Source organism: Mandrillus leucophaeus, unplaced genomic scaffold (genome assembly GCF_000951045.1).
Source record: "Mandrillus leucophaeus isolate KB7577 unplaced genomic scaffold, Mleu.le_1.0 Scaffold254, whole genome shotgun sequence".
Taxonomy (NCBI): domain Eukaryota; kingdom Metazoa; phylum Chordata; class Mammalia; order Primates; family Cercopithecidae; genus Mandrillus; species Mandrillus leucophaeus.
In genome coordinates, this window is record NW_012102632.1 from 283,326 (window position 1) to 307,941 (window position 24,616).

Consider the following 24,616-nt stretch of genomic DNA (forward strand, 5'->3'; position numbering starts at 1 on the left):
ATTTTTTTTTTCTTTTTTTTTTTTTTTTTTTTTTGTGACAACTAGATTAATCCAGAAGACAACAATTTGCTTCTTTTCTTTCGGAGAGAAGCAAATCATGAGTATTTGTTCTTCCACTTTTCTTTCTCTGATTTCCCAAGTGGGGATCAAAATGTCATGGCAGCCACCCTCTACTTCATGCCCACAGGTCAACTACAAACTCAACACAGAGAACTACAAATGTTCCAAAGCAATTATTATTTTCTTCATTATAATTGATCCTTACTGTATTCCACACACTGTACTAAGGATTTTACATTGATTATCTCATTTAATCCTCCCAAAAGCCCTGTTCATTAGGATACTCTTTTTATTCTCATCTTCACAGGAGGGAAACTGAAGCTTAGAGAAGTTAAATTAATTTGCCCAAGGCCATACAGTTAGGAAGCAGTGAAGTCAGGTTACAGATCTCTGCCTCAGAAACAATGCTAGATCTTCATTTGTGGGAATCCAAGAAATCCTATTTATCTGAGATCAGAGTAATTTGTTTCTGGAATTGTTTTATCCTTTATCCATATTAGTTAAAAAAAATTTTGACACCTATGCTTATATAGATAGATGAATTTTTGTGCTAATGTTTTATATGCATTATGAAACACAAAATAGAAATTATTTAAAAATTGAGTTGAAAAATCAAATACCTAATTTTATTTGTATTTGATGAAGATACATACAGTATGTACATATAAGTATATATAGTATTTATTTGTGATTGTGGCTTATAATTATTTTAGTTATCTAATACTGTGTAATATATTACTTCAAAATTTAGTGGCTTGAAACAACACTTATTTTTCCTAGTTCCCTTGGTCTGGAATTTGGAAGGGTTTGGCATTGTGTCTCTCAAGTAGTGGTAGTCATACATCACCTTGGGCAGTAGCCATCTGAAGGTTTAACTGTACTTCCAAACATGAGCTCACAAGTTAGTGCTGGCTGGGGACCTCAGTTCCTCTCCACATGACTGTTTGAGTGTCCTGCAGCATAGCGTGGTGATTGGCTGCAGCCAGCATTCCAAAATACTAAGGCAGAAGCTATAATGCCTTTTGTGAACTAGCCTTGAGAATCACACATCATCCTTTCCACAGTGTTCTGTTGGTCACACAGACCAGCCATGGTTCACAGTTGGAGAGAGCTGCACAGGAATGTGAATATCAGGAGGCAAGGATGATTGGAGCCACCTTGGAGGCTGGCTACCACAATAATGCTTCCTTCTTTTTGAAGGTCTTGCCTGAACACTTTGTGATATAGCCATTCCAAGGCCAGCTCCTAGGTTCCATTTGTTAAAACACTTGATTTTAATGACCATTATCACTGGAAAAGCCACCTCACAAAGTTAGATAGTCCAAAGGGAAGAATGATTCATTGGCTTCCTTTACTAAATCATGGTATCCATTTTAGATTCCCATTTTCCCAATTATTAAAAGGTTTTGGTAAAATGTAGCTAGTGACTATCTAGTTTTCCTGATGGCAGTCCATTTTTCTTATACTAATTAGAAGCTTTGTTAATTCTTATATCTTTATTGAACTATCTATTTGGTGATTTTAAGAACAGGTTAAGAAAATCACCCTCCAAATTTTAAGAGATTTTTATACATTATACATGAAGTATTTATGTTATCTTCAGCAACCAAATGACTGTCAGTGGCAACATTTTCAAACACCTAATTTCTAAATGTTGTCTCCATGTTTCAAATTTCTTTTGGAAAAAAAAAAAAAAATTCTTATTGTTAAACTGTTACTTTTATTTTACCTTGAAGAGATAAATTTAAGTGTATATATATTTTTTCAAAAATATTTGTTGGGATCTCATCTTGGTGGTAGCCATTGTTTTTACTTTATAATTTGTTTGATGGAGAGCTGACAAAAAGCCTTGCCATTTCTTTTTTTATTATTCCCATGTGCTTGTGTTATTAGTATTATAGTATTGTCAGTGATATCTTTGCAGGAATCCATTTAAGCCAGGTTTAAAATTCTGTGAAGGCTTAGTTAACACTAGATAATATCTGTAAATCCACTTATTAGGCAAAAGAAAATTACAGTATGCCAAGAAGGAACAAATGAAGGTGCCTCTGTCAACCCTGGACACAGTGAAATCCTACTTCCCGTCTTCCCTTGGAATTCTGTGCATTCCATATGTGGCTTTTGATCACCTGACCTACAAGGGTGCTGACATCCATCCACAGAGCATGAGCTCTGTGGCTGGCTGCCCAACTTCTAAACCAGGTTCTGCCATTTAGTTAGTCTGGGACCTTGAACACAAGTTTATTAGTTTCTCTATACCTGTTTCCTCATCTATTAAATGAGAACAATAATCATACCACCTAATCGTTAGTGAGCTCATATATATAAATTGCTTGTCTGGCACATTGTTAGTGCTGTGAAACGTTAGTTATTATTAGAACTTTATTTCAAAAATAAATAGGTATAGAAGTTCTAATATTCCTGCTCCCAGTTAATCAACTTTATAAGGCATGTTGAAAATCATTGCATTGCAGAAAGTTCCTGTGATTTTGTCTTTTTGGCATGCTGAAAACCAAGCATTGAGGGATTGCTAAGTCTTTTCTTCAAATGCAGAACTGAAACAAGACTGCATAAAAATGTCTTCAAGACCAAGGCTTCTGCTAAGGCCACTGCAGGAGACTTCCTTGGACCTGCCTTGAGGGAGCAGTAGCAGTTGGGTATGTGGAAAGGGGGTGAAAAAGTAGCTAAACCCAAGATGTAGGTCATAGTCCCCATCCCTACTCTCAATTCCCAGGAACTATAGGGTAAAAGCAATTATATGTGAAAAACACGTGCAGAATACAATGCAGAAGATGCCTTTAGCTCACTAGGTAAAGTAGCTACTTAGGGTATTCTAAAACCCAAGTTCTATCGAGCAGTTTCACAAATAATTATTTTTAATATGAGGCTCTGGTACAGTTTCTTGAATATTATATTAAATGTTTCTGTTGCTTATTTGTTGATTTTATAGGTGATGTTTGAAGAAATGCTCTGTTTATTTTCTAGGTATATAATGTGTACATTTGTTACAAGATTTAGGTGAATTCACAAGTAGAAAGATGGAAGCTTATATCTGCAGAGTATTTGAAGAAGTAATATAGATGAGCTTTGGGAGTCTTGATGATAAGCTTGCGGATGTGTCATGTTTGCTATCTGTACAAAAAAATTACTAGAAGGTAGTTTTCTTCATGTCACTGCACTATCTGGAAGAAAAATAAATTGTTGTTTTAAGAGTTTATTTCAATGTAATTTTCCCTTGAGTAGCCAGAACCATTGTCTTTGAATTGTGTTAGTTCTTATATCATATTTAATCTATTTCATTTTTTTAACCTAGGTGAAATGCCTCAGCTCGTAAAAGGAATGAAACTGTTAAACCAGGCTGATCCCTGTGTCCAGATTTTAATTCAGGAAACAGGAGAGCACGTTTTAGTCACAGCAGGAGAAGTCCACCTTCAGCGATGCCTGGATGACTTAAAAGAAAGGTTAGGTGAAAATGATAGTGATGGAGAAATGATAGCTCTCAATCAGTGGGATGTTTTAGTGTTTCCTAAACCAGTTGAACTTAGACTATGGCTTATTTTTGGAGAAAAATGAAATACCCTCAATTCAGACGTGAACAGTTATTCGATTGTAGACTTAATTTTTAATAACTGAAAACTGGCATTCACTGCCTACACTTGAATAATTTTGCATTTTTAGCTTAAGTCATAAAATGTTTTTCTGTATATGTATTTTACTTTAAGCATGTACACAAAACACAAAATACCACGACAACAAAACAAAATATTATTTTGTAAATGTTGGCTATGTAATTAGGATAGACTTCTCTTATTGATGTGGTCTTTACAATGTAAACCTTCTGGAAATCTTTGTATTTTTCTATAAAGACAATATGTGTTATAAAATGGGCATCCCAAATTTTTATAACGGCATTTTTCCTCTTTGTTGCAAAGATAATGTATGTTTATTGCAAAAATTAGGAAAATACAGAAGAAGAAAAAGAATCATTCAGTTACCATGCAGAAATAACCACCATTACATTCAGATTCCTAAATCCACACTGTTCTATGCATATTAAAGTATACACAAATATCTATATACACAGTTCTGATTATTTGGTTAAGATAAACTTCTGGAAGTATTATAGCTAACTCAAAAAGTATGCATATTTTTAAGTGTTATGATCCATATTTTCCTCAAGAAAGGCTGTTCTAATTTACATTATAACTAGCAATAAATATTGGAAAGTGCCTCTTTTCTCAAACTTTTGCAACTTTGCATAGTTTATCATTTTTTTAAAATGTCATCAGTCTTGAAGACAAATGAAAGATATTCACAATTAATACACATTTCTGTGCTTACTAGTAGAAAAAATTAGAAATTTCCCTGTAATTGCTGTCCTTCCTTTTGTTTTTAAAATTTCTGGGACTATAATCATAATCATAACAAATAATAATTATAAAAGATTGATATAATTATATATTAAATATTATATAACAGTCACTGTGTTAAGCACTATTTATCTCACTTAATCTTTATACCACAGTAAAATTGGTGGTAGTAGTAACTATACAACAACACCTGGCACTAATAATAGAACAAGAATAACTGCTGCTGGCTGGGCGCAGTGGCTCACACCTGTAATTCCAGCACTTTAGGAGGCCGAGGCGGGCAGATCATGAGGTCAGGAGATCAAGACCATCCTGGTGAAACCCTGTGTCTACTAAAAATACAAAAATTAGCTGAGTGTGGTGGCATGCGCCTGTAATCCAGCTACTCAGGAGGATGAGGCAGGAAAATCACTTGACCCGGGAGGCGGAGACTGTGGTGAGCTGAGATCATGCCGCTGCACTCCAGCCTGGCGACAGAGGAAGACTCCATCTCAAACAAAAAACAGAATAACTACTGCAGCATTTATGTAGGATTCTGTAAAGCTTCTACCAGATGCCAGAAACTAGACCCCTACCTCATAATGTACTCAAAAATTTATTTCAGGTGGATTCTTGGTTACACTGTAAAAGGCAAAACCATAAAGTGTTTAGAAGATAGTATAAGAGAATATCTTCAAGACCTCAGGGTAGCAAAAAGCTTCTTAATAGCATATTAAGAGCACCAATTACAAAGGAAAATCGCTTGATCATCAAAAGACACTATTAAGATAATAAGGAGGCTGACCACAGGGTTAGAGAAGACTTTTGTACTACTTGTAACAGACAAGAGACTTATATCCCCAATATAGAAGGAATTCCTACAAATAAATGAGAAGGGCAGCAATCCAATAGAAAAACTGTACAAAGACTTGAAGAGCTACTTCCTAACAGAGGCTTCCAAAGGCCAATAAACATGAAAAACTATTCAACTTATTCAAAATCAAAGTGAGATACTTCTGCATACCCACTAGAGTGGCTAAATATTTTTTAAGTGATGTTATCAAGTGGTGGCAAAGATGTGGAACAACAAGAATTCACCTACGCAACTAGTGGGAATATCAATTGGTACAACTATTTTGGAATATAATTTGGTATGGTCTGCTAAGATGAGAGGCACTTCCTGTGGCTTGGCAAATCTCCCATTTGTACTCTATATATACACAACACAGAGCTAGGCAAATGTGCACCAAGAATACTCATAGCAACAATTTTTTTTTTCTTTTTTTTTTTTTTTTTTTTTTTTGAGAAAAGGCACTCACGTCGCTCAGGCTGGAATGCAGTGGTGCACTCTCAGCTTACTACAACCTCCACTTCCTGGGCTCAAGCAATTATCCTGCCTCAGCCTCCTGAGTAGCTGGGACTACAGGTGTGCGCCACCACGCCCAGCTATTTTTTGTGTTTTTAGTAGAGATAGTGTTTCAGCATCTTAACCAGGCTGGTCTCAAACTCCTGACCTCAAGGGATCCACCCACCTTGGCCTCCCAAAGTGCTGGGATTACAGGCATGAGCCACCTTACCTGGCCTCATAGCAACAAAATTTTAGTAGCCAAAAGTTGGAAACAACTCAAACATTTAAATGCATAAATAACTAAATAAATAATATATTCATACAATGGAATTCTATAGAATGATCTCAGTGAACAAAACAACAGGTATATAAAACATAGGTGAATCTCACAATATAATGTTGAGCAAAAGAAGCCGCTTCACTTCCCCCAAAAAGTGTTTGTTTGTATTTATATGAAGTTCAAAACGTACTGCACCAGGTTGGATAATATAGCAAGACCTCATTTCTAAAAAAAAAATAAATAAATTATTCAGGCAGGGCAGGTGGTGCATGCCTGTAATACCAGCTACTCGGGAAGCTGAGGCAAGAGGATTGCTTAAGCCCAGGTGTTCGAGGCTGCCGTGAACTATAATCACACCACTGCACTTCAGCCTGGGTGACACAGTGAGACCCTGTTTTAAAAAAAGAACAAAAAGAAACACAGTCCAAACCGAACTGTGGAGTATAAAGGGTTACATGTTTAGGTGATTTAAAAAAAAAAAAAAAAGAAAAGGAGGATATTACAATAAAAATCAGGATAGCAGTTACCTTCATACTTCATGGCATTGGGAAAAGGCAGCCTGGGGCCCTCTGAGGGCTAAGAATGTTCTGTTTCTTGACTATACCATGTAGTTTACATGGGTGTTCACTTTGAGGTAAGTTATCATAGATCAGTAGATTTTTGTTTTGTACACTGTTCTATATGACTATTACATTTCATAATTATGCTTACATTAAGAATGTGTATAATGTTATAGAATTTTTTTAGTTCTCATAGGACAGAGCCTACCTTTTGGTAGTATATAATCTTTTTCAACTTCTACACACTTTTTCAGGAATAGACTATGTCCAGGAATGGGAGACAAGGAGACTATCTGTTGTCTCCAGGCCAGAGAAACTGTCAGAATTCTTAGCATCCAGATCTCAATGTAGTAATAATCAGAGCAGGAAGCCACAGGAAATTGCCATGATGTAGCCTGAGCCTACTGCACTTTTTTTAGTGTAATCAGAGGCTCTGTATTGCTAGGACTTTGGTCCTGAGGTGCTTTGTAAATGTGGCAACCATCACACACTTCCTTCTACAGCTTGGAGTGGTTTTAATTAATCATATAAATGATTACTACAGGAGACTTCTTGGGAGCCTCAGGAATTAGAACGACTAAAGTAGCTCATAGCTTTTTTGACTGTGTTACAGGAATAAGAGGGCAGTGTCGTAGATGTGTACTCTCTCATAGTTTCAGTAGCTTTGCAGTTGATTTTCTTGAGTGTTCTAAGTATATGAGCATATTTTCCCTATGTAATGATAATTTTAGAAATATTTTTATTTTCCTAAGATTTTTAAGTGACTTTTTTCTTAAAATCAAGAATAGGTATTGAATCTTATTGAATGCCAATTTAGCATATTTAAAAGTGGCTACATAGATTATTTGACATTTTTAATGTGGTATTATTTTAACAGATCTTCTAATACAAATTAATTTTCATATAACCTATAATACAAACTTTGTAGTGTTGTGATAAATTATTCCTTTAACGTACTGTGTAACTCCATTTTTCAGTATGGCATAATGACCAAGAGTGTGGATTCTGAAGTCAGACCTAAATTTGAATCCTAGCTTCTCCACTTACAGGCTATTTGGAGAAGTTACTTAATATTTCTTATCTGGTTTCCTCTTCTACAAAATTAAGTAGTACTAGTGCCTACTAAAGAAATACTACATGTAAAACACTTAACACAGTGCCTCATACATAATAAGCTTTTTTAATGCACACACCTGCATATCCTTAGTTTTTGTTATTTTGTCTTAGATTTTATATCTGAATTCTTAGGTAAGATTGAACTACAGTTTTGTATATGTATACTGTCTTTGTCAGGTTTGAATATCAAAGTAGTTTTAAAAACATACAATGTCCAGTCCATCTTGCTGTATATCCTGTGAATATATAACAAGATTGTAAATATGCAATATACAACAGTATCAAACTTGATATTATGTGGAAAAAGGGGCTTTCTGAACTTGATGGCAGACTGGGGCTCAAGAGCTATGATGTCCAGAAGAGTAGCTACTACCCACATACAGCTGTTTAAAATCAAATACAATTAAAAATTTAGTTCTTCAATCATACAAGCCACATTTCAAATGCTTAGTAGCCATATGTGCCTTTTTAAATTTAAATAAAATTAAAAATTTATTCAGTTGTACTGGACACATTTCAAGGGCTCAGCAATCACAGTAAACATATAGAACATTTCCACCATTGCAGAAAGTTCTTTTGGAAAGTGCTACTCTAGACAAACTCATAGATCATGCTAGCCTTGCTATAGGCCTCATTATCAAAACCAAATACATTGTGAAGATTTGACTAGCTACCCTGAGGTTCTGTGATTCTATGTCTATTTAGAGTTTTAATCATTGAGCTTTTCTTGTCCACACTCTTAGATTGGCAAATACTGTTTTAAAGAATTCATATTTCATATATTAAAACGTTTATTTTCTGCTCAAAACTTTCTTATCTAAAGGGGTAGTTTATATATCTTGAAAATGAAAAAAAAAAAAAAAAAAGAGTGAAATTCCAGTACATGCAAGGATTTCCCTGGAGGTATATTCCCATTAGAAGTAGTCTTTTCAACCAGAAAGAAAGCAGTTTTTGAATTGTGATATAATGTAAATTGCAGATCTTTCATAGTAAGATAATTTTTATGTTCCTATGTTTTTACAGAATCTCCACTGTGTGATAATTTCTACACAGGAGCTTTGATGCTGTTTTGATTTTAACCTTCTGTTATTTCTCTTGAATTTGTCTGTAGGTTTGCAAAGATTCATATCAGTGTATCTGAACCTATTATTCCATTCAGAGAAACAATCACAAAACCCCCAAAAGTTGACATGGTCAATGAAGAAATAGGCAAACAGCAAAAAGTTGCAGTCATACACCAAATGAAAGAAGATCAAAACAAAATCCCTGAAGGAATCCAAGTTGACTCTGTTGGGCTAATCACCATAACAACTCCCAATAAACTTGCCACGCTCAGTGTTCGAGCCATGCCCCTTCCAGAAGAAGTCACCCAGATTCTGGAAGAAAATAGTGATTTGATTCGTTCTATGGAGCAGTTGACATCCTCTTTGAATGAGGGTGAAAATACTCAGGTGATTCATCAGAAGATCCAAGAGAAAATTTGGGAATTCAAAGGAAAACTAGAGCAACACCTAACAGGGAGAAGATGGAGGAACATTGTTGACCAAATCTGGTCATTTGGCCCAAGAAAATGTGGGCCCAACATACTAGTCAATAAAAGTGAAGATTTTCAGAACTCAATATGGACAGGTCCAGCAGCCAAAGCTTCAAAAGAAGCTAGTAGATACCGAGATTTGGGCAATAGCATTGTGAGTGGCTTCCAACTGGCAACCCTCTCTGGCCCCATGTGTGAGGAGCCTCTCATGGGTGTCTGTTTTATTCTGGAAAAATGGGACCTAAGTAAATTTGAGGAGCAAGGAGCAAGTGATCTGGCAAAAGAGGGACAGGAGGAAAATGAAACCTGTTCTAGTGGAAATGAAAACCAAGAGCTACAAGATGGCTGCTCTGAGGCCTTTGAGAAGAGGACATCCCATAAAGGAGAATCTCCACTCACTGACTGCTATGGACCTATCTCAGGACAGCTAATTGCCACCATGAAAGAAGCATGTCGCTATGCACTGCAAGTGAAACCTCAGCGCCTCATGGCAGCCATGTACACATGTGACATCATGGCCACCAGTGATGTTCTCGGTAAGGAAGAAAAGGTAAAGATAGTAAGAAATGCCCTGAATAACAGTGAAGTCTCCTAGACTCAAAATCTTGTTTTTGAGACAAAGTCTCATTCTGTCACCCCAGCTGGAGTGCAGTGGCACAATCTCCACTCACTGCAGCCTCTGCCTACCAGGCTCAAGCAGTCCTCTCACCTCAGCCTCTCAAGTAGTTGTGACTACGGGCACACACCACCATGTGCAGCTAAGTTTTTTGTATGTTTTGTAGAGATGGAGTTTCACAACGTTGCCCAGGTTGGTCTCGAACACCTGAGTTCAAGCGATCCCCCCACTTTGGCCTCCCAAAGTGCTGGGATTATAAGCGTGAGCCACTGCACCTGGCAGACCCAAAAATCTTAAATTCGTTTAGTACGTTTTGCAGAAGCTATACCATCTTCTGATTTACTAACAAAGTAAGATCTTTGAAAGCCAGATGTCATAAATATTAAAATCTTGAGAGGGGAAAAACTTGACTACTAAAGATCTTTTCTTTTGCAACAAATAGAATCCTTTCTGTAATGAGAGGTCTGCTAAATGAAGTTTAAACTGCTCATATGTGTTACCATCCAAACCTGTGCCGTATTTTATCTCAAGCAAATAAGCATATCAGTCTGGGTAACCAAAGTTGTTCTGAAAATGATCAAAGAATAAGGCAACATTCTTGTACTCATAACACAAAAGGGTTTTTGTGAATTCTGGGTTCTTTCTGAAAAAGAAAATTATTTGGGGCTTTAGTCACTACTAACTATTATATCAAATCCTATTCCTGATTTTTTTCTCTTTGGGAGAAGCAGCCTTTAAGATCTCAGGAGATGTGAAGCCCTGGCACTTAGTAGCTCTTTGGACTTTTGACTGATATTAGTTCACTGAAACTTACTTTGTTTACATATAATGAAGAGGATAATCATACAGATTGTGAAGATTAAAATAACACAATTTTTTTAAATACAGTTCCCAGAACAGCACCTGGCACACAGTAGTTCTCTTATTCTCTTGAGATCATGGAACTGTTTCAGTAGTGAAGAGAATATAAAGGAGGATTGAGCCCTGGATGAGAGAGTCGGCCAAATTATTAAGTTTCCTCTAACCCTGAGGCCCTTTGAGTCAATATGTAGTTAATTACATTCTTTTTAGGAAGGTTCTTTTGCTGATTAATTCCTGAAAGCAGAAATTTAAGCTTTTTTTTTTTTTTTTTTTTTTTCCAGAAGAAATTTAGGCTTGCATCACATTAAGGTTTTTGTGAGACTAACTGAGCATCAGTAGCAGCATTTGAAAAATAGCTGGGTTAAGGCCAGTGTGCATTGTGAATCAAATCTCCAAATACGGCATGTCATATACAGTGCTTCTCAACCTTATTTGAATACAGCATTCGTATTAACAGCCATGGAATCTGTAGATTTGTTTGGGAAACACCAATCTAGACTATTCTCAGATGCTATTTTTCATTTTCATTGAGAACTTTCTTAATTTAAGAAGGCGGAAGTAAGAGTTAAAAATCAAGAAATCTTAATCCCTCACATCTTTGAAGAAGACCTAAGAGCTTGTCTCCAGTCTCTCCTACCCCGACAAATGCTTATACCACCACTGTTTGAATACTTCTGTTGATGGGCAGTGCACAGCCAGCTTCATGATTTAATGGTGTTTTTTCCTATATTGAGCAAAATGTCCATCACCTGCTACTTTCCAGTCATCTGTACCACCATTCATCTGTCTTCCATGCAATAACACTTCTATGTATTTGAAGGAAATCATTAGTTTTCTAGTTTTATATCCAGGAGAAAAACTCTCCAAATCCTTCACCTATTTTTCTGTTATGATTTCTGTATCCTTTCACCATTTCAGTTGCTGTCTTTTGGACATAATTTATTTGGTCAGCATCCCTCTTAAAGCAACTGTATTTGAACACAGCACCTCACATACCGTCCAACCAGTAGAGAACACGTCTGTGTCTACACTGTTACCTCCTACGTGAAATACAGCATTCTTCTTTTAATGAAATTTAGCAATTACATCTTCTAATTAATTCATGTGAGAAGTCAAATCAATCCCATTTCTTTTAAAAAAAAAAAAGTTATGTTTTCCTACTCTGTTCCCCAAAGAGCAGAATCAAATTTTTGGTAATTGACTAGACTGTAGAAATTATGTAGTTGTATGAACTCCTATATTTTATGTATGAGTACTGAGTCTATATACTTAATTTTTTTCTTAAGTTATATAACATAATTAGCGTTACAACAGTAAAAAGAAAAATTTTAATGGCAAGAAAAAGAAGTCACATCATCACCATCTTAACACATTGATTTCTTACTCATTTTTTTCATGTGTCCTTGTCTGATGAGAAATAAAACTCAGGTAGAAAATCAAATGTTTTGATGAAGTTAAGGTCCTTTACATCTTCAACAGTCCCTGATAATTGGTAAATTATCAGCTTACCAATCATGTTAGGGAAAAAAAAAAAAAAGCTTAGGTTAATGTTTTGTATTAGAAAGTTCATGTTGTCTCCCAAGATTTACCTCATACTTGTATAAACATGAACAAATGCCTATAATGCTTCTTTAAAATTCTACAGAAAATTAGCATATGGCTTTCTAGTCTGCAATTTATGGAACCCAGTGTTTATATCCTCAAAAAGTTTAGTCATTATTTACCTTTTTCCTGTAGTCTGGTGCCTACCTTACTATTTCTAATTTCTCAAAAGGGCAGATTCTCTTAACATTGTGAGATATAATTCTGGTCCTGGAGACTTGAACTCATTTAAGAAGGCTAAGTACTTAGTCATCAACTTCTGAGCTATCCTGAACTTCAGTGTTCTCCCACTTCAGCTTGTTCCCCTTGCTGTAGTTTGTTCACCATTCTCCTTACTGAAGAGAATGATAGGTAACATAGGTATTGTGAACCCCTGTTTTCGTGCTATCCTCTGTAACATGATACTAATTTCTGTAAGTTGTACATAAGACATGTCTCCTTATTTTGAAAATATAGGTTGAGAATCCCAAATCTGAAAATCCAAAACCCCAAATGATCTAAAATTTGAAACTTTTTTTTTTTTTTTTTTGAGATGCAGTCTCACTCTGTCACCCAGCCTGGAGTGCAATGGCATGGTCTCGGCTCACTGCAACCTCCACCTCCTGGGTTCAAGCAATTCTCCCACCTCAACCTCCTGAATAGCTGGGACTACATGCGTGTGCCACCACACCTGGCTAATTTTTGTAGTTTTAGTAGAGACGGCATTTCACTATGGTGGACAGGTTGGTCTTGAGCTCCTGACCTCATGATCTGCCCGTCTCAGCATCCCAAAGTGCTGGAATTACAGGTGTGAGCCACCACACCCAGCCTGAATTTTTTAATTTGAGATGCTCAAACAGTATATAATACAAATATGCCAAAATCTAAAACAATAAAAAATCAGAAACACTTCTGGTCCCACTCATTTTGGAGAAGAGATATTCAACCTGCGTTGGAAAAAGCTCTTTGCACTGTCTTTAGCTCTTTTGCTTGGGTACATACACTCAGCTTGTTCTGATTTTGAGCATCTTGGACATGCTACTGATCCACCTGAGTTGGTATCCTCTTCTTCTGTCTACTGTGCATGTCCTCTTAAAATAGGGGTTGGGGAGGGGCTTTCTTCCTTTTTCTGTCATTGTAATCATTCATGATTGATTTCTTTTAGACTCTCATTACTCTGTAAAGGAATTTTATTTTAGGGACTGTTATCCTAGAACCCATGGTGTGTATTGGTTGTATTTTTTTTTCTGTGTTTGAAATGATCTTTCCTTTTTTTCTTTTTTTTTTCCTGTCCTCTGTTGCCCCAGCTGGACTGCGGTGGTGCGATCTCGGCTCACTGCAGCCTTCTTCTCCCAGGTTCAAGCAATTCTTCTGACTTGGCCTCTGAGTAGCTGGGATTACAGGTGTGCGCCACCACGCCCAGCTATTTTTTTTTTTTTTTTTTTTTTTTTTTTTTGGTATTTTTAGTAGAGATGGGGCTTTGCTGTTTGGCCAGGCTGGTCTCGAACTCCTAGCTTCAAGTGATCTGCCCATCTCGGCCTCCCAAAGTGCTGGGATTACAGGCGTGAGCCACCACACCCGGCCAAAATGATCCTTTCTGAAGTCCAGGGCCCGCATAGGTCTGTGCCTATCCTTTCTCTCAAGATAATGGGAACATGTATTTCCTCCCAAAATAATGGGAGCACCTGTTTTCTCCCCAGATTGCCATCTCTTCTACATTATTCATTTGGAGTGGCATTTGTCCTTTGTTTTCTGAGAAGATGAATTTTCAGTACAACACGTGAAGCCAGAATCAGCTGTTGGTGTTTATCAGACTGAATTCCTAGCAGAGTGTTGAGTCACCCCTGTTGAGTCACCACTCTGTGTTCATTTTCTCATTTCTATTAGGAAATCACCACCTGGATACAGCATGTGACCAGGCCACCCTGGGATAATACCTCAAAATATCATTTGTCATCTTATCCTTATATTTTTATCCTGGCACTCCCCACTTGGCCATCAGAGTCAGTTCTGCCGCTTTCCAGGAAGAAATATGTATTTTAACCCTCTCTGTCTGGAGCAAAGGATCATTTTGACTTGCCTCACCCAGGTACAAATGTCACTGTATTGGGCCTCACTGCCCTCTAAGAAGCCCCATTTATTTACCTTCTGTGTGGCAACTGTGTGTATGTGGGTTGGTATGCAGTCTCTGTACCATTGTCACTGGTCAACTTTCTTAATACTTTGCCCCTGAGACCAACCAACTACCACATCCACTGCCTTACATTTGGAGACAGTCTGGCTTTTTTTTTTTTTTTTTTTCCTCTCTCTCAAATTGATTTGAAGTCCTCTTGCTTAGACTGGAGAATCTCCTCTGAGGCCTGTTTTCTTTTTGTTTTTGAGGGGCTCTTTTATATTGATAACCAATTTCTAGTGTCCAGGGTCTATCAATGCAGTCAGCCGTTCACTTGTGTTTTCCTTTTTCTTTCTAAATCAACACCTTCAATTGGAAAGAAATGAAAAGAACTTCTGTGTTCCTAAGGCCTTTTGCTTCCTGTCTGGATATTTAGAGATCTTCTGAGAAGACTTTAGACTTTGCTGACTGTTGTTTTGATTCTCCAAGAATCGGCACAAGTTGATTTCAGGTCTTTTTTATTTAGCAAAATGAATTTCCTTAGTCTTTTTTTAAAACTTAGTTTTTTCTATATAGATTGTTAAAACAAGAAATCCTTCTATAAATGGATAGACTTGCATATGGTCAAAATGGGACATTTTGTAGGAAAATAATCTCAAAATCATTTTATCTGGGGAAATAATTTCAGGAAAATGCCCTTCTATACTTCTAAAATCCACTTTTCTAAAGATGTAGTTTATTATCATTTTTTACCCATGAAATTTCCCTGTAATTAACTTGATTATTGCTGAGCTTTTACCTGCTTGTCATTGAATTCTTTTTGTATTTTTTCCTTCTAATCTGTTAATCTTTTTTTTTTTGCTCTTCATTTTTTAAAAATCTTTGGTAATAACCTCACATTTTTAAAATACTTCTTTTTGTTAAACAGTACTAGTTAAGAGTTTTTTGGGTTTTTTTGTTTTTTTTTTTGAGATGTAGTTTCGCTCTTGTTGCCCAGGCTGGAGAGCAATGGCACGATCTCGGCTCACTGCAACCTCCACCCCACTGGGGTTCAAGCAATTCTCCTGGCTCAGCCTCCCAAGTAGCTGGGATTACAGGCACCCGCCACCATGCCTGGCTAATTTTTTGTATTTTTAGTGGAGATGGGGTTTCACCATGTTGACCAGGCTGGTCTCAAACTCTTGACCTCAAGTGATCCACCCAGCTCGGCCTCCTGAAGTGCTGGGATTACAGGCATGAGCCACCATACCCAGCCTAGTTAAGAGTTTTAATTACAGCTATGATTATTGTAGTTCTTCCTTTTATTAAATTTTTATTTTTGAATAATTTTAATTTTTATGGGTATGTAGTAGGTATATTTATGGAATATATGAGATATTTTTAATCTTTTATTTTTACACATAGGAATAAATGCCAATATTGTTGGAACACATGTACTTTAATTTATCAGGAACATTCTTAAGTGTCACTGTTCACTTTTTTTTTTTTTTTTTGTGAGACAGAGTTTCACTCTTGTTGCCCAGGCTGGAGTGTAACGGTGTGATCTCGGCTTACCGCAACCTCCACCTTACGGGTTCAAGCTATTCTCCTGTCTCACCCTCCCTAGTAGCTGGGATTACAGGCATGTGCCAGCACGCCTGGCTAATTTTATAGTTTTAGTAGAGATGGCGTTTCTCCGTATTGGTCAGGCTGGTCTCAAACTCCTGACTTCAAGTGATCCACCCGCCTCAGCCTCCCAAAGTGCTGATATTACAGGCATGAGCCACTGTGCCCGGCCTCGCTGTTTCCTTTCCCCGCCGCCCCCCACCTTTTTTGAGATGGGGTCTCACTCTGTCACCCAGCTGGAGTACAGTGGCGCGATCCCGGCTCACCGCAGCCTCTGCCTCCCGGCTTCAAGCGATTCTCCTGCCTTAACCTCCGGAGTAGCTGGGACAACAGATGCATACCACCACACCCAGCTAATTTTTGTATTTTTGGTAGAGACAAGGTTTCACCATGTTGGCCAGGATGGTCTCCGTCTCCTGACCTCATGATCCTCCTTCCTCGGCTTCCCAAAGTGCTGGGATTATAGGCATGAGCCACCCGCCTGGCCTTTAAACCTTTTCTTATTCTATACTTAGGGCTCTTTTTACATTTCCTCAGCATTTTGTAATTCAATTCAACAAAGATTTAATGAGCTGCATGTGCCAATACTGTGTTAAACATGATTCCTGCTTTGAGAGATAAGGTGACAAAGCTTAATTATATAAAATAATTGGAAAGTAAAATACAGTTGAATTTAGTGCACAAACATGGTTTTCTAGGGAAGCTTTAAGAGAAACTGGGATTAGCAAAATTTGAAACAGTAGGTCTCTGGAAATGGGTTTTGATTGATGGAATAATTTTGATTCAGCAACTTAGTATTAAGTTGACTTTCTTTATACCATAGCACATTGAAGACTACTATTAAGCCTAAAGTAAACTCATTTCTAGTTGGTTTTATAGGAACTGCTGTTCAGCATGACCTTCCTTTTTTTTGTTTTTGTTTTTGTTTTGGAGACAGAGGCTCACTCTGTCACCCAGGCTAGAAAGAACAGTGGCACAAACATGGGTCACTGCCGCAGCCTCAACCTCCCAGGCTCAAAGCGCTCCTCCCACCTCAGCCTCCAGGAACCACAGGCATTCCACCATGCCCTGCTAACTTTTTAATGTTTGTGGAGATGGAGTCTCATGATGTTGCCCAGGCTGGTCTCCAGCAGCTTGACCTGTCAAATCCTGGACACTTGATTGGTTTAACACAATTTTCATTTCGGGTCCTAGCCAGGCATTGCTAGTGTATGCCTATAGTCCCAGCTGCACAGCCGAGGCAGGAGATTGCTTGAGCCCAGGAATTCAAATCTAGCCATGGGAACATAGCAAGACCCTCTGTCTAAAAAATAAAAAAATTGGGGTCCTTGCCCAGTTATCTTGACTGTGTCACAGTATTTGTTACCTGCCAACTTCATGTCCACTTTGGATTTGATCATTGTGCCTTCTTTTTTAAGTCACTGATTATAATAGAACACAGAGTTGCTAGGAGACTCACTAAGGACCACTTTCCAGAGTGGGTTTGACCTGTTAACATCAATTATCTATAAACTTGTAGCTGATCTATCTATGTAGTAGCAACCGGCCTACATTCCCCACTGTGTCTGAGCATGCTTTATCTCCTATTTGATTGAAGCCCATCTGTATCCTGTCAGCCATGTTGGTCTGATTCAGAAGTCATAGCTCTGTGACAAAAGGAAGAGGTTAGTGTGACCTGGTGTATAAGAATAAGTACCTACCAATTTATTTGTGTGTGTGTTTTTAATTAAAGTTATTGCAGAAGTGTTACCAACAGTAACAAATCACGAGGTGAAAGAAAGCTCTTTTTTCTTGGAATCCAACTTTATTTCCCATTTCCTTTTACAACGCTTGTCCGTAATAGTACATTTTGCATATCTGTAACCTTATGATAGAAATAATTTAATATTTTGCTTTTTAGGTTTATTTATTTTATAGGCATGCTTTCATTTGGCTACTTAGAATTTGTAATTTTCATTTTAACCTCTGCCTGTAATCTTATCAATTGGATGTGATATAGTTTACTTAACTATCATTCTGAAATTGGAAATTTGCATTGTTTTCTGATTGTTTACTGTTAAAGAAAACATTACTGTGAACAGCTACTCCCTTTCCTAAATTCTGAAAAAAACAACATACCTTTAATGGCCAAACTTCCAGCTTTCAAGATTATACAATCTACAGATTAATCTTAATATTATGGAAGAAGAAAATGTATATATGAGAATCCATAAAGCCATACAAGAAGAATGTTCCCAAATGGTAAAGAGATTTTTTTGAGCTTGGGTATCAGAGAAGACTTCATGGAACTAGTTATTTTTGAATGGGCCTTGAATGATGAAAAGGATTTGAATATAGCGTTGGACTAAGAGTATTCTAGGTTGAAGAAACTATGAGCTCAGAGTTGGCAAAACCTCAAATGTGTACTGTGGACAGTGAGTGATATACCTTCGCTTAGAGCACAGAGGCTGTACCCTGTGTACTCTAGAGTCTGGCAGTTAGAGAAGCTGAAGGGGTGGGTTACTGCCTTGAATACAGGCTGAGATATTTATAGTGTAGTCATTAATAGTTGAGCCCTGATCAGAACTGTTTCAATTGATTAAGCTTTTTGTTGCTGTTTTTTTCCTTGATGAATTCCTCTTCCCTGGTTCCTTTCATATAGTAGGGTACTCTGCTACCTCCCTCTTTCGCTTCCTTCCTGCCTCCATCCCTCCCTCCCACGGGGTCCTGCCTCGTCACCCAGGCTGGAGTGCAGTGGCACAATCATAGCCCACTGCAGCCTCCAACTCCTGGGCTCAGATGATTCTCCTGCCTTAGTCCCATAGCTACTAAGGTACTAGCTACTTAGTGCCTTAGTACAGATGCACACCACTACACCTGGCTAATTTTTAAATTTTTTGTAGGGACAGGGTCTTGTTTTGTTACCTAGGCAGGTCTCAAACTCCTGGTCTCAATTGTACCTCCCACCTCTGCCTCCCAAAGTGCTAGTATTACAGTGATGAACCGCTGTACTCAACCAACTCTGATCTTTATTTAAGTGACTGAACTAACGAGTGATCATGGTGGAACAAATATCCAATGGAAAGGGTCTGAAAGTATTTGCAGTCAAGGGCCACATGATCAGAAATTCTTATTGATATGGCTATGTTAATTTCTTAGTGATAACAGTGGCACATTTAGGGTCTTTGAATGCATCCTAAGCGTTGGACACACCTATCATGAGAGCCAAGTGTATTTGGAAGGTTTTATTATAGTATTTTCCAGTGTGCCCCAGTATCAAGATATAGTTTTCATGGAATTAAAATTGAATGGATCAAAATTACATGTTAACTACATTCAGTTTCAATTACAATTATTGATCTAAGCCTGCTGGCATGACCCATGCAGCAGCAGTCAGACAGCTTGTCCCCACTGGTCCCTTATTCATGGTCTGTTGACCCCACTTTCCTCATTCTTTTTTACCCCTGTTGTTTCATCGTTGTATATTGACTTCCGCAGACTACCTTCAAACTTTCTTTTTTTTTTTTTGGAGACCAAGTCTCGCTCTGTTTCCCAGGTTGGAGTGCGATGGCACGATCTCAGCTCACTGCAATCTCCACCTCCCAAGTTCTCCTCCAAGCGATTCTCCTGCCTCAGGCTCTGGAGTAGCTGGGATTACAGGCATGCACCACCGTGCTCAGTAGTTGAGAAATAGTTGGAATGGGGAGAGTGGAGTTGCCTTTTGAACTAATTTTTGTAGTTTTAGTGGCGATATGGAGACCATATTGGCCAGGCTAGTCTTGAACTCCTGACCTCAAGTGATCCTCCCGCCTCAACCTCCCAGAGTGCTGGGATTACAGGTGTGAGCCAGTGCTCCTGACTGTTAAAACATTTCTTCAAATGAGATAGGGGGGTAAAGATTACTAGTTCACACATGTTAGGTGTTATGGTAAGGTTTTTTCCTATATATCTCAAATAATATATAACTAAAAGGGATCACTAATGAAAATAATAATTATTCTGCTGTTTTGGGAGCTTTTCAGACTGTACTTGAAGTATTGTTTTCATTTCCAGGTACCAAATACCAAGAGGGATGTAAATAAATCATGGTAGTTCAAGTAGTTCAAGTAGGCCACGATAAAACAGGAAATACACGTCTAGTCACTGCAAGATTGGCCTGGAAAAGTGAAGACAAGATAGCTGTCTTTGAGTAGCTTACAGGGTAATTTGTGGGAGAGGGATTAAACTTGTCACATGTGATAAAAAGTAGGACTGATGGTCAGAAACTTCAGGGGAACATATTTGGGACTCAAGAATTCTCTAGCTGTTATGGTTATCCAAAGATGGAATGGGCTGCCCTGGGAGGAAGTGAGTTTTAGAGTATACAAGGAGAGCTTAAACAGCTACTTTGGTAGAACTTCTTAACCCTCCAGTTTCCTTCTATCCCACTGTTGTGTGATTCTGTAACTATGAGGTTTCTGGTATGAATGATGGGGGAATAGTTAGAATGGGGAGAGTGGAGTTGCCTTTTGAAGTGGATAATATATTCTTAGATGTGTTAATTTTAAAAGGAAGTTGGCTCTCACAGCAGAGATGCCCTGGCATCCATTGTAAAGTGGTATTGTAGATCCAAGGGGAGGCCTGGCTTAGATAAGATGGTCTTAGGAGTCCCAGGCATAAAATTAGTTTAAACCACACAAATTATAAATTAGTTGGCTTGCTGAGTAGAGAGTTTGTTCAAAGAGTATGAAGCTTCAAAGACTATCCATAAGAAGAAGTTCAGGATACTGAAATAAAGAGAATGATGGTCAGAAGGGCAGGAGTGTAAGGAGAATAATACTAAGATTGGAGACAGTTGACAGAGGAGATACTAATCAGTGGCTTCTGATTAGTACCTCCTACAGAGAAATCACAGAGAATGAAAATTGAGAAAAAAAAGCATTTAGGTTAGGAATATGAAAATTATTGTGAAATTTCAAGGAAGCAGTTTCCTGGAGCACAGGAGTGCCTAGACGTTAAAGAAAGAGCACATAGTGAAGAAATGAGAAGCTACCTGTTTAAGAGATGTGAGGAAGCAAGGAAGGAGAAAATGTAGTAGCTAGCTGGGGAAGTAGACAAGAGGAAAGGGGGTGCCTTTCATTACGAATGGAGTGTTAAGTTGTTTGTTTTTAAGCTAAACCTAAACATGGTGAAGGCTCATCAGAGATTTTAGTTTAGTTTTTTTTTCCTTGAGGCCTTGTGACACAATAGATTTTCTGCCATTTGTTTCCTGTTACCCTTCCTAATAACCGCCACTAGGGGGAAATCTGAATCAGAGAGAAAAGTTTGGGAGTCAGACAGTTTGGCTTTGTTCCTCAGTTTCTAGTTTAAAAAATAAATAAATAAAGGTGAGTGGGTCGTGGACACTCCAGACTCATCACCTTGGCAGTTAGGAGAGTAGGGTCCAGGACTCAATGGTGGTCAAAGGATACTTTAGCTCTGCTTAACAGCAGTGTTGTAAATGTTTAAGGATAATATATGCAATAGATCACTTATGTAACTAAAATTATTTTTTAGGCAGCAGGTGAAAGAGGTGGCTTTAGTGAGAGTGTCTGCTACTTACATGATTGTCTTTGATTTTCAATGTATCTCTATTCTTTGCAGGGTCTCTTCTCCTTACTAGTTGAAAGAATATATTGCATTCCCAGAGACACTCATACAGAACACCAGTCAGAGGGGAAGATGTTTCCCTCCTGAGTATGAGGCAGAATTGTGCCTAAAGACGAATTAAAAGAGTCATCCAAGAGAATTTGCTAGTGGAATTCTATCAGTTTTCAGGGGAATAAAACACTTAATACTCGTGCCACTTAAATATTACCAGTTTAAGAAAACTATGAGCAAATATTTATGTGTGTGGTTTTAATTTTTGGTATAAAAATGCCAGTTGCTTCCCTACTAAGCCCAAATAACCTATGCCATCTTAATTATCATTGGTATATCAATAAGGTCTTATAATTATTAAAATATTTTAATATTTAATAAACTTTAACAAAGCCCAGTCACACTCATATCATTGGATTTCAGATGCAAAGATAGCTCGTAGGTGAAACCACATTGAAAGGTCCTTTTACAAATCTCCCTCTTCTCATGCTGTTTTGTGGAGTTTGTCTATGAGCAGCAGTGCAGTTTGGGGTGATTTAATTTTTCTTATTTTTTGTTTCTAATTTTTCTAAAAATCTCATGCTTTTTAAATAAACACTTAAAAAGTGTTCGTTACTTTTGTAAACCAAAATTATTGAGAACTAATTTAATCATTAGTGGATTGTTACAGAGTATATGGGTAATCATGTCTTGGTGTGGCTCAAGCCATATGACTGATCCATGATTTTAAAATATTTATGGTTTTACAGGTCGAGTCTATGCTGTCTTGTCAAAGAGAGAAGGTCGAGTACTTCAAGAAGAAATGAAAGAAGGAACAGACATGTTCATCATCAAGGCTGTGCTGCCTGTTGCTGAAAGCTTTGGTTTTGCTGATGAAATCAGGAAGAGGACAAGTGGCCTGGCCAGCCCGCAACTGGTATTCAGCCATTGGGAGGTAAAAATCCAAGTTCCCATTCATTCCTTTCCTTCTCATCTATGGATCCATTCCCTACGGAAGAGGCCAAGAGTAGCAAACAACACAGATCATGCCATTTGGCGTTCCTATGGCTCAGTCAAATGGACAGGAGAAAGCAAATGCGTTTTTCATCCAGATTGAATGAGCCTGAGATCATCTGTGGTTTTTAATAAACACACACACACATATATATACACACACACTCACTCTCATTTCTTCTTTTTATTCAATATAAAATTTAAGATGCTGAAAATTTAATCCTTTTTTATCCAAATATATATTTTAGATTTTTAGAAGAAAATCACAGGCCTTTTGAATGTGAAATTTTAAGAATATTTTCTTCTAGGGAAAAAAAAAATATTTCCAGCATTTAGAGGGGAACAGTTATACTTCTTGCAAGGGGTAGCTTTAAATTATTATGTATTGTGTATTCTTCAGTCCCCATTATGGAGATTCAAGGTTTCCATGGCTTTCAGGTGTTGTGGAATGAGAATGGAATGAAATGGCTACTCAGAACCCTTCATTGTCAGTGTAGGTAAAGGTAGATGAAAAGGCAAACCTTATCTGTAATCAGAAAGGAAAACTTAACAGATCCCCATTGCTGGGGAGAAAAGGAAAGATTGTGAACACACTGTTGTAAGTTAGAGAAAAAATAATAACAAGAGGTAAAGGTAAGGTCAGACCAGCCATCCTGAACATATCCGTAAAGTAGACGTTAACTGGCTAAGAAGAAGGACATTCAATTAGAAAGTGCCGCATGAGAAAAGGCTGGTAAAAGCAAACTGCAGGGCATGTGCAAAAAACAATTTACTTTTCAAGAAAAAGCCTAAGGTCAGGAATCAAATTGTAAACTCAAGGATGTAAGTAGAAAGATTGTTTTAAGAAAGCAGTTTTTGTTGTTGTTTACAGAGAATTGAAATGACTTCACATTATTCCCTTTTACCATGGAGGCTTGTAAGGTAATGGAAGTAGCGTTGACTTTGGAGTCAGAAAGTCCTGGTTTCAAATATTCTTCTACTTATTTGGACAAATCATGGACCCTCCCTGAGTTTTCCTCAGCCCTAGGTCAAATATCTAACCTAGTGCCTGACATTGTGGCTGACCAGCCCTTGCTGATGCGAAGATTATTTCCTTGTGGATCATTCTCTGAGTCTATACCACATTCCTTTTGGCTTCCTCTCAGCAGTGTGGCATTCATTGCACGGGGCTTCACACAGATAATCCGTGGTTTTTTTTCTTAAACTCTATTTCAGCAAGACTCATGATTTAGCTTCAATGCTAAGCTGTTATCTTTCTCACTTTCTTTAGCCTGATGGGTCCATTTTTCCAGAACACTTTAAGAAGAGTTTAAGTTTAGAAGAGAATGGAAAATGAGAATAATTGAGGGAGAACTTTCTTTTTAAAACGAAATTTATAATCAAGTGAATCAGTGAAGTAAAGAAGGGTGGCACTTTAGAAAAATTGCCTTTGGACAGGACAAATTTGATTTTAATTCAGCAAGTTCATATCATCTAAATTGATGCAAGTGAAGTTGCTAGTCCGGAGCACTCCATTGTGTCTGCTTTTCCTCTTAAAAAAAAAAAAAAAAAGTCACATTCTTAATGTTTGGCAGAACCAAGGTTAATACTGTGATTTAGGTTACATTTTTTTGGTCAGTACAAACTCTAGGTTTTAACAGTAATTAACTATGAATCTTTTCTTGACTTTTGCATGTTTGTCTGAAAACTTAATGGTGTTTTAATGGCATTGCTGGCTTATCATATCTCATGAGATATTGCTGAATTTCATTATGTAGAAAACAGTACCCACCAAACATTTGTGTGTTTTTTTTTTTTTGAGGCGGAGTCTCGCTCTGTCGCCCAGGCTGGAGTGCAGTGGCCAGATCTCAGCTCACTGCAAGCTCCGCCTCCCGGGTTTACGCCATTCTCCTGCCTCAGCCTCCCGAGTAGCTGGGACTACAGGCACCTGCCACCATGCCCAGCTAATTTTTTTGTATTGTTTAGTAGAGATGAGGTTTCACCGTGTTAGCCAGGATGGTCT

At 37.7% G+C, this 24,616-nt stretch overlaps 1 protein-coding gene across 2 annotated transcripts in view; it reads left to right on the forward strand.

Annotated features, from left to right (window-relative positions):
* Positions 1 to 24,616, forward strand: part of EFTUD1 (elongation factor Tu GTP binding domain containing 1) — a 154,148-nt gene that overhangs the window by 122,618 nt on the left and 6,914 nt on the right. For both annotated transcript variants that reach the window (XM_011983678.1, XM_011983680.1), the window contains 3 exons: positions 3,374 to 3,521; positions 8,825 to 9,783; positions 22,371 to 22,555. In XM_011983678.1, the coding sequence (XP_011839068.1) occupies positions 3,374 to 3,521; positions 8,825 to 9,783; positions 22,371 to 22,555 (1,292 nt within the window). The remainder of the gene's footprint in view (positions 1 to 3,373; positions 3,522 to 8,824; positions 9,784 to 22,370; positions 22,556 to 24,616) is intronic.